Source organism: Talpa europaea (genome assembly GCF_964194135.1).
Source record: "Talpa europaea genome assembly, chromosome: 1".
NCBI lineage: Eukaryota > Metazoa > Chordata > Mammalia > Eulipotyphla > Talpidae > Talpa > Talpa europaea.
In genome coordinates this window covers 44,077,999-44,088,932 of record NC_140073.1, presented here as the reverse complement: position 1 = coordinate 44,088,932, position 10,934 = coordinate 44,077,999, and the positions used below count along the sequence as shown (strand labels likewise).

General features: G+C 41.3%; 2 protein-coding genes across 2 annotated transcripts; one reads left to right on the top strand and one right to left on the bottom strand.

Moving 5' to 3' along the window:
- Window positions 1-304: 304 nt before the first annotated feature.
- LOC311182310 (olfactory receptor 52K2) lies at window positions 305-1,393 on the top strand (the record flags this gene model as incomplete). The annotated part of the gene is made up of 1 exon (XM_084251017.1): window positions 305-1,393. The coding sequence occupies one exon, from the start codon at window positions 305-307 to the stop codon at window positions 1,253-1,255; it is 951 nt and encodes a 316-aa protein (XP_084107143.1). The 3' UTR covers window positions 1,256-1,393.
- Window positions 1,394-7,850: 6,457 nt separating this feature from the next.
- On the bottom strand, window positions 7,851-8,804 carry LOC311182283 (olfactory receptor 52M1-like; the record flags this gene model as incomplete). The annotated part of the gene is made up of 1 exon (XM_084250960.1): window positions 7,851-8,804. The coding sequence occupies one exon, from the start codon at window positions 8,802-8,804 to the stop codon at window positions 7,851-7,853; it is 954 nt and encodes a 317-aa protein (XP_084107086.1).
- Between the last annotated feature and the right edge of the window lie 2,130 nt (window positions 8,805-10,934).

Here is a 10,934-nt window from a genome sequence, read left to right as displayed (position 1 = left end):
GCAAAGACCACGAAAACTCTTCATTCACTTGAATCCTTTATGAAGTCTGCCTTGTAATACTGCTGTTGGTATTTAATGTCCTGATCACCCAGTGACCTAATAAGCACCTCGAGGGCAAAGACGATGTACAATGTTCCATAGTGTATATTAGGATTAATTCTAATTTCCATTAAGGTATAGAAATGTGATCAAGGGTTAATCTTCCCATATGAATAATCACAGTTGGAAAAGTAAACACTAATCCTGCCAATACTGGATGCTCTGGAAGGCCCTGTGGAAACAGACTAAATGAAGTGAGTATCCCATGGCCATGTCATCTTCCAATATCACCTCAACTCATCCAACTGCCTTCTTGTTAACGGGGATCCCAGGCCTGGAACATCTCCATATGTGGATATCCATTCCCTTCTGCTCAGCCTATATGCTGGCCCTGCTTGGAAACTGCACCCTCCTCTTCATCATTCAGGCTGATGCAGCCCTCCATGAGCCTATGTACATATTTCTGGCCATGTTAGCAACGATTGATCTTGTCCTTTCCTCTTCCACATTGCCCAAAATGCTTGCCATATTCTGGTTCAAGGACAGGGAGATCAATTTCTATGCCTGTCTGGTCCAGATGTTCTTTCTCCATTCTTTCTCTATTATGGAGTCAGCAGTGCTGCTGGCCATGGCCTTTGACCGCTATGTGGCCATTTGCAAGCCATTGCACTACACCACTATCCTGACCGGGCCCCTTATCACCAAGATTGGCTTGGTGGCTGTTATTCGTGCTGTGGCACTTATGACTCCACTTCCCTTTCTGCTCAGACACTTCCACTACTGCCGAGGCCCTGTGATTGCCCATTGCTACTGTGAGCACATGGCTGTGGTAAGACTGGCCTGTGGGGACACTCGCTTCAACAATATCTATGGTATTGCTGTGGCTATGTTTATAGTGGTTTTGGACCTTTTTTTTGTTGTGCTATCTTATATCTTCATCCTTCAAGCAGTTCTACAACTTGCCTCTCAGGAGGCCCGCTATAAGGCTTTTGGGACCTGCGTGTCTCACATAGGTGCCATCTTAGCCTTCTACACACCTGTCGTCATTTCTTCAGTCATGCACCGTGTCGCTCGCCGGGCTGCTCCACATGTCCACATTCTCCTTGCCAATTTCTATCTGCTCTTCCCTCCCATGATCAATCCTATCATCTATGGTGTCAAGACCAAGCAGATTCGTGAGCGAATCTTAGGACTATTTCTGAGAAAGGATGTATAAAGGGAAAATAAAGGATGAGAGTGAGACAGGTTGAATGATGGAATGTGCAAGTGGGAATGATGGAAAGTGGATCATTGCCAGAGCTTCCATGTTTAGGAAACTTTCTTTTCTGGTAAAATGAAAAGACTAAATGATATCCTAACTTATGAAGTAATCAGTACAGTAAGGACTCAAGGGTCTGAATCTTTTGGACTCAAAAAAAAAAAAAATCTTCTGACTTTGCTGTCTTCTCAAAAAACTTACTCTCATTTGGAAACCTCACTTAAAGACGAAGATATTTTCAAGTTCATTTGCGAAGAGAAAACATGTGAACCCGAGTTTATCTCCTAAGTCGTCAGGATTTGATGAATCATCTTCTCAGGAATTGGACCAAGATTTCATCTGAGGTAGAAATGCCTCTTTAGACTGCAGTTGGTGTCCAGTCTCTGACTAAACACTACCAATTTGGGGTAGCTCATAATCTTCCAGTGCTACAGGTATCAAATAAGACAACTTTGTTAAAAAATTATTCCTTCCACTGAGTCAACATGTACACCTTTGTCTTCTTTTGATCTCTGCATTCCTCATTTTCAATCTCTCCATTAAAATCTTGACTTAGACATGTCTGCTGACATTTCCTTAGACCTCATATATTTATGTGCATAGAAAGAATTGCATCTTATGTTTTCACCAAGAATGTAAATTCCTCATTTTATTTACTAATTCAATCACAATATTATAGAGTATCAATGTTGCGACAAAACTATTTTAGTAGATCTGTTGCAAATCAGAATGTTAACTTTTAAAAGTGTTGACCAAGCATCCGATCTTGAATCCGATCTAGAAAAACAAAGGAATTATGGGGTCTGCTTCCTGTCCTGTTTCTACAAAACATTGATTAAGCTATATAATGTACAGATGCATTTGAGTTTGTCATTTGTTTTGTTTTAAATTAAAAAAAAGATGAGTTGAAGATTATTTCCACTTTCAACAATTAGGTTGACATATATCTTCATCATTTTTATTATAAACCAAAGAATGGAATCTTTCCATTTGCAACAAGGTGGATGAAGAGGGGGAGAGTTATGCTAAGTGAAATAATTTAGGAGGACAAATACTGGATGATTTCACTCATGTGGAATATAGAGAAAACAATGACAAAATTAAACCAAAGTAAACCCTAGAATCTGAGAATCAGGGCTACCAGAGAGAGTGAAATGGAAAGTAAAGGATTATGGGGGCCCAATGGACTCTGATGGAGGATTATAGGTAGCTTGTGGCAGGTGTAGTGTAGCAACTATCTGCAGAGGTATGAACCTCTACCCCTGAATATAATACAGTGTTGTAAATCAATGTTACCTCAAAAGGAAAAAAAAAAACCTTGAAAAAATTTCCCGACTATAGAAAAGTAAAAATTCTTTCTAGCCCTTTTAAAAAGATTTATTTATGCATACAAGAGCTGGGGTACAGGCCAGAGGTGCGGGGAGTGAGAGGATTCACCAGAGACAGAGTGGGGAACAGAACAGGCAAATTGACTGAAGTACACTGCTGAGGGGAGCAGTCTGCTATTCGGTCAATCTGCCTGTTCTGCTCCCCACTCTGTCTCTGGTGAATCCTCTCACTCCCCGCACCTCTGGCCTGTACCCCAGCTCTTGTATGCATAAATAAATGTCTTTTTAAAAAAGGAAGGCTAGAAAGAGTATTTTTATTTGCTTTTCTATAGGAAGTCATACACGAAAATCTCTTGTGTAAGGTTATATTGTTCGGTAAGAAAGGGCCTTAAAGATGATGAGGCACTTAGCAAAGGGTGTGCCTGAAGCTAAGGAAGAAATATCTGTACCAGTAGTTTCTCCATTTGTACCTAGAAGCCTTAAAACAAAATTTTAAGATAAGAGCAATTGAAAATAGGCCTACCCAACTATCATTCCCCACACCCCATTATATAATACTATTTCGAATCATGAATCAACCCTGAACTATCTAGAAATAGATGACAGTGAGAGACTGATCTACTTTAAGAAACTTGCCCTAAGTTACAGCAGCCAGTGGGACCAGATCTCTGGTTTAAAAAAAAAAAAAATCAATTTAGTTCACTGATCCTTCTTAGTTCACTTTAATAGAAATGGATCAATAGAGGGAGCAATAGTACAGTGACAGTGTGACTTCTGAAGAATAGAACCAATGAGCTTTTCACGAAGTTAAACAACATCACCAAAGCAAGTTGTCTCACTTGCAAAATGGGACTATCATCTCACAAGGTTTGAGATTTAATGAGTTAACCTATCTAATGAGCTAACCTATATAAAGGTTAGTATCTGGCAATAACAAATTGATGTTGGTTAGATGTACCCTGTAAATAGTGTGGGGTAACTCAGGTTCTTTTTTATCTCCCCACGAGCTTCCCTGGCCACCACCTGCAGCTTTGTTTTCCTCCCAGGTTTCATTACCCACATGAGATCATATTATTGCAAAAAGTGCTTAAGAGCATGAGCGTGGGGCACATGTACCTATATGTACGGACACTGGGCCAGAGATTGTGGGGACTAGGAGGCTCAGTTGCTCCCTGCCTGCTGGTCTGCCTGTGTGTCTGGTCTGCTTCTTCTGCAATAAACGCATGCCAGATATACCTATGGCTCCAAGATTCTTTTTCCATTTGCTTAAATCAACCATGAACCTTCCCAGCCTGGGATGTTTGCACAACATACCCATAATAAGTCGTTGAAAGAATTAAGCGATCACCATTGTTTGAGGTTGTTGGCCTCCAGCCTCTCCCAACTCTTCGGGTCATGAAAACACAACATGCATGAAAATATTTTGTTCTCATTCCCAGGGATACACTTGATATTCACTTTGTTCAGGAAGTTGGTTGGCAACTTGACAAATTAGTTTTTCCTTCTTGCTTCTTGCCTTTGTCTAAGGTTAAGTGCATCCAAACAGAACTGACTCATTTGGCTAATAAGAAATAGTTAAGTTCAAAAAAAGTGAAAAACTTTCACCTGCCTGTGTAGAGAGAATTCTTGGATGAAAAAGGGAAGCAGCAGCCTCAGTCCATAGTGTCTGCCTGTGTCCCACCATTACATTCACAGAGGACCGGAGAGCATAGTAGGCTGAAGCCCATTCCCACAGGTCAGAATGTGAAGGCCCTGCCTCATAGCACAGGTGTATCTGGGGTCAAAGGCCGGTCAAGGAATAAGGAACTAGGGTGTCTTACATGACTGCCCTGGTGGCAATTTTGTAAGAACCTACCCATCCCCTATTGCATTTTTAAATCTAACACAAGGAAGAGAGTGATAGAAAAACTGGAGGAGTTTTGAAACCCATTGCAGACTAAATTATAAATTCAAATAGACTGAGAAATCATTAAACCTGATTGGATTTGGCTGGAAGTGCTAGCTTTTATAAATCAATTTTTTTATTTTTATTCCTGCATGATGCAGAGAAAACCTGAAGCAAATTACTTTTTGCACAAGGATGGCCAACTATATTTTTGCATATATATGACTATTTTTCCATGTTATTCAAAGAAACATTTAGAATATTTAGCTTTTTCCACCACAGACTAGTTAGCAGGTGTCACTTGAGCTGAAAGAGGCAGGTGAACATGAAAGTGTAGGGCAGCCAAGAATGGGAAAGTTGGCTGTTGGTATGACTGAACAGAAGCAGAGAACAGAGGGTTTCTAGAGATGAGACTGGTACATTCACAAGTGAGGTGCAAGTGAGGATATGGTTAAGAGATGACTTGACAAATGAACTAGCTGGGAGGTTTCTCTAGTATATTTTTCTTGACTCTTAAAACCAGTTGGTAGATTACATTTGGCACTAAGTTATGTTCACAGAACAATCTTTTCCCAATGGTGCACTTGAATTTGGCACTGGACTCCAGGGTCCTTGATAAGTTAATCCTACGGTTAGGTATAGGATTCTGAGGAAACAAATTCGGTAGTAGACAGGGGTTTAAGGTAGGAGTTAAGGCTAAACCTTAGCAAGGAGATTGTGATAGTCTTCATTGTCTTTTCTTGCGATACGAGGTTTGTAATCCCAGTTTAGTTATTGCTTTCTTTAGAATATTTTTTCAAAACACTTATTAACTGTTTTTTTTTTTTTATAGAGGCATGCTTTATTTATTTGTTTGCTGGTCTGTTTGTTTGTTTTGTTTATACATGCACTGGGTACAGTCAGAAGCGCGGGAGGGTGAGAGAATTCACCAGAGCCAGAGCAGGGAGCAGAGCAGGCAGAAGGACCGAAGTACACTGCTGAGGGGAGCAGCGGGCGGCAGGAGAGGTCTGCGCGCCATGTGGGACCCTCCTCTGGTGGCCGGGGAGCAGCCGGGGATCGAACCGGCGCCGCAGAGGCCGCGGGCAGCTTCGCAACCCAGCGCTCAACCGCTGCGCCACTGGGGAGGCCCTATTAACTGTTTTTTTTAACCTAAGGCCAGTTCTCTTTCACTCTGATTTTATAATGATTTGTAAACAGATTTGATTTAAAATATGAAACATTTTAGTATCAAAATGGAGAAAGCATAATTCTGGATCACTGAATGCTTTAATCGGTTTTGGGAATTTTTGTAGGTGTCTGACCTGAAGTGGTGTCTTTTGGACCTCTACGATCAATCAGTGAGAAACAGGATAGTGCTTGCCTCAGCAGTACATATACTAAAATTGGAATGATACAGAGAAGATTAGCAAGGCCCTTGTGCAGGGATGACTCTCAAATTCATGAAGTGGTCCAAATTTTAACATTCCTGAATTTGACATGACACATATTTCAGTGGCCAAACATCACTCAGTTGCAGGAGCTGTGTCTGCGAGGCCCACCCCAGCCCAAACTTCGGTGAGCCCTTCCAAGATCTGCTGTGCAGCCACCTGCCAGCTTTAGTGTGTGTGGACTCCTGCCTGGAGGCATTGCTGCCTGCCCTGAGCTCTGGCTCTGGATCCTCAATTTCCACAGGGACTGCTTGAGTAGCGCTGCACCAATCACTGGCAGATCCCTGTTAAGCCTGGAGCAGTTTGTTTCCTCAGGGCCCAAATCAAAAACAAGCAACTGCAGACCAAAGACACACACCTGGGGGAGAGGAAGGAGGAGAGGAGGGATTAGGATCAAAATAAGGGGGTGGGGGTGGGAATTGTATGGGGAATATAACCAAAATGAAAATGCATACATTTTGCAAAAATGAAAAATGTAAGAATTATATAAAATAAAATAAATGCTCCAGGGGAATTTTGTCCTGGGACTGGGACGTTTTCTGATTTGTGCTGAGCTGTTGGAGGTTCTGAGGAACTCAGACAGCCCAGGTGCATCTTGATGAGCCCCAGCCTTTGTCCAGAGTATGGGGATATTTTGTTACTGGTAGCTCATTTTTTTTTCTCCTGCAATTGCAAGTTTGAAAGTATTTCTCCTGAGCACATACAAGGTGACATCTAGGACTCGTGCATCCTGTAACACAGACTGGTCTCTGGCACTGACTTAACATGATTGGAAGCAAGCATCAGAGCTCAGGCATTGAGATACCAGGAGTCAGTGTTGGCGGGAAGTTGACAGGTCTGGCTGGGAGGTGTGTCCTCTAGAGCCAGAGTGAACCTGAATTTCTGCAGGGAGATTCAGGGTAGAGATGAACATGTGGGCATTTCCCAGCATTGATGGGGCAATGATGATCAGTAATACAGAGAACCTCACTGCCAACCCTCTGTGATATAAATCCTATTCTGAGTTGTTACATCACTACCTCCACTCCTGAGTGGAGTGGCCAAGCCAAAAAAAAAATGTAGTAAAGGTCAAGTTATAGCAAAAAGCATCAAATTATAAAATAAAGAGCATGAACAAGAATTCTCTAAACATCTGAAATTTCAAGGTTTCTGTCATAGGGCCTCTATTTACTTGGATCCTCCTTACCCCATTCATTATGTAACCTTTCATGTCAATAACCTCATTGTTACCTTCTTCCTTCTGCCACTTTATTATTCCAGTGTGACTGCTGTCCTTCATATATGCCATCTCTAAAATGGAATACTGTATCTTAATAATCTTCCCTGTTTCCTCCTTCCCATTTCTCACTATTATCGGAGGAGATGTAGGATACTCCATTTGTTTGTTTAAATAAAGGAATAATTAACTTGAGAACTTTCATTCCTGTGGGTAGTAAATTTGCATTAGGCAGATTCTCCTTTGTATTGCTTTCATTCTCAACAAAAGGACTTTTCTGGGGCAAGTCAAAAGGAATGGAGAAGATTTCCAAAGCAGTTGAATTTTTCTAGACCCTTACTGACAGGATTTTTAAATTGTCTTCAAGAAGGTGTTAGAATATAATTTTACCTTCTAGAAATATGCTCCAAAGAGAAGCTGGAATTCCTTCAAAAAAGTCCAATAAAATGAGCTCACTTCTGCGGTCAGCATGCTTGTGCCTATTATCCATTTTCTTGACTTCATAAAATTCAGGGCATTTTAGTATATAAACTCAAGCCCCGATTTACTCTTTCCACTTTCAGAAAGTTTATGGTCAAGTAGAATATTCTCTGGTATTCCTTCCACAATTGAAGACCCATTACACGGCCTTATTGCATTGACTTCCCCAGTCTGTTGCCATCACCAAATACCCATATGTTCTCCAGATGCAGAACAGTCACTTGGGTTGAGACCCTGACTTAAGAATGCGGAGAAGTCTCTCTCTAATCTGTTTTGTGCGGACAGCATAGACAACTGGATTGAGGATGGGTGGGATGAGGAGATAAAAATTGGCTAAAAGGATATGGATATGAGGAGGCACATGATGGCCAAAGCGGTGAGTGAGAGAGGAGACAGCAATGGGGATATAGAAGACAAGGATGGCACAAATGTGAGAACCGCATGTCCCCAGGGTTTTAAGCCTGGCTTCAGGGGTGGCCAACCCCATCACAGCTCTGAAAATCATCACATAGGAGGCAGCGATGGCTAATGAATCCAGTATCAATACCAGGAAGCCAATTCCCATTCCATACAAGTTGTTGACTGTTGTGTTACCACAGGCCAAGGTGACCACAGCCATGTGCTCACAGTAAGAGTGGGCAATGATTTGGGTCCGGTAAAGGGGCAGTCTCAGGCGAATCATCAGGGGCAGGGGGCCAATGTAGAGCACGCCCCGAAGGAGAGCAGCCAGGCCCAAATGACCCACCACTGCACTGGTTAGCACTGTGGTATGGCGAAGTGGGTCACAGATGGCCACATAGCGATCAAAAGCCATGGCAAGGAAGATGCCTGACTCAACCGTAGCAAAACAATGGATGAAGAACATTTGGGCCAAGCAGGCATTGAAGTCAATGCTGTGGGCACTAAACCAGAAGATGGCTAGCAGTTTGGGCATGGTAGAGGTTGACAGGATCAAGTCAATGATGGCCAACATGCACAAGAAGAAGTACATGGGCTGGTGCAGGCTACGCTCCACCTTTATCACAGCCAGGATGGTCACATTCCCCACGACAGCCACCAGGTACATGGAGCTGAAGGGTATGGAGAGCCAGATATGTAGGGACTCCAGCCCTGGGATGCCGGTGAGCCAGAAAGAAGTAGGCACTGAGCAGGCATTGTTAGACACGAACATGTTTGAAGGTGTTGATTATCCAGAGGACAGGACTCTTAGTTTTTGATTTTTTACTCCTTTAAAAGACATTCTTCTGGGAATTGGACTGCTAGTTTCTTACTTCCATCCTGGGTAACTGGTGGAAATACAATAAAGAAGAAATCTGAAGACCTAGAAAACTGATGTTATGTATTTTGTAAAAGAAATTATACATGAAAATACCCTTGGTAAATATAGAAACTGGCATCCTCATGATTTCTACTGCGAAAATGCCATGCGTCACTATAGAAGACCCAAAAATTGTTCATCTCCTTTGACCCAGTAATTTTACTTTGGAAAGTGTTGCCAAAAGAAATGGAAAATGCAAAAAAGTTCTACGGGCAACAATTAGATGCAAATCCATGTAATAATGTGTTTAGCCCAGTGCATGCATATGCTTCCCTCATCACTACTAGCTACACCAACGACATCAGTAACACTGACGGTTATTTATCTACAACTGCTGATTTTATGCTAATGAAAAATTGGAAGCAGTATTTTTTTTTAAAGAAATAAAGCATTGGTTCAGTCTTAGCATACCCACTCAATAAATTAGACTTATGTTTATAATGTTTGAGCTAGACATTACTTGGTATAGTGCTTACATCACTGCAGTAAGTGAGGGTATAATTTACTATCACTGGTTTGGGTAGATTGAAGAAGTCACTTAGATTTGACAAAGTTTTGGTCTGGAGTCAGATATGCTACTGTTGTCATTATAAAAATCTTTGAAGAACCTCATAGCACATCATTTCTCAAAGAAAAAGATCTTAGTTAAGGTTACCTAATTTCATGATGAAGAGCAGGTAAATTTTCCTCAAGAGAAGTTTACTGTAAGGCTAGAGTATTAAACTTTTGAGAATCTGGACACTACCTATGATTTGAGATAGGAAATAGAAGAGGGGAATCTATGAGCAAATCTCATGGGTTTTTTGTTCATTATTTGATGCTAGCGATTAAAAAGAGCAGACGGACAAAATAGTCAACACGACCCTTTAATGCCTACAACATCCTTGGCCTCTATTCTTTGAGCAGGAAGGATGTTTCACATCCTCAGACACAGCACCTGAGTGGACAGGGTCTAATTTGCGTCCTGCCCTGCCTTGGGCCTTCAGCTTTTCCATCAGTTTCTCAGCACATCAGCAAGTCTTAGACTTTGCACATTCATCATAGTGAATTTATTCACATAGATGTGTTTTTGCTGAACCACCTTCCCCATTTTTACCTGGGCAAATTTCCCCTATTGTTCAAGGTCCATCCAGATTATCTCTCTTCTACAAAGCATCCTTTGGTATCTCTAGTCTTAACAGAGTGGTTGGGCAAGCAGTCACTAAGTTTCAACCACTTGTCTCACACAAGTCCATGTACAGTTCAAATATTCTCATCTAAAATATGAATAGCAGCTATATTACCATAACAAATATGTATGAGAAATGCACCTTTCTTAACTCAAGGATTCCTAATGTAGGTTCTGACAGTTAACTTTTAAGGTTTTATGAGTCTGCTGATTACTTTCAGATATTGGGTGCTGAAAAAAGTTTTGTGAACTTTACAATAATTCACAAATGTTCTGTACACGAACTCTCACTTTGGCAGTTCTGTGAATTGGGTGCTTATATATCAATAAGTGATAGCACTTAAAGTTACTTCCTCAGTGGTCAGATGGAAGGTTCTGTGGCTCTATCAGATTGGGAAGGGAAAGTTCAGCCTGGGAAGTAGCCCTGTGGTAGCAACCCAGGTAACAAACCAGAATCCCCTGTCTAGAGTTTTAGACTCAAGTGTTGAAGCAATTTGTCCAAGTCTTTTTCAAATGAATAGGAAGAATATCAATTCCTAAGGATAAAGTATAAAGAACAAGTGAAACAAGTGTGAGGCTTTTGGCACATGGAAATAATTTCCTTTTTCTGAATTCTGTTTACTGTGGGCAGCAGATCAGAAGTTTATGTTCTGCAAGTAATTACATAGTTCATCTTTGAGGATGCCTCAAAAAAACCCAGGAGTTTTAGATCGAACAGGGATTTAAGGGGAATGCTAGTCAATATGCAATTTTATCTCATAACAGGGAGAATGTCTGATGTGTTCTTTAAAATTACTGTGATGACCACTGACCTA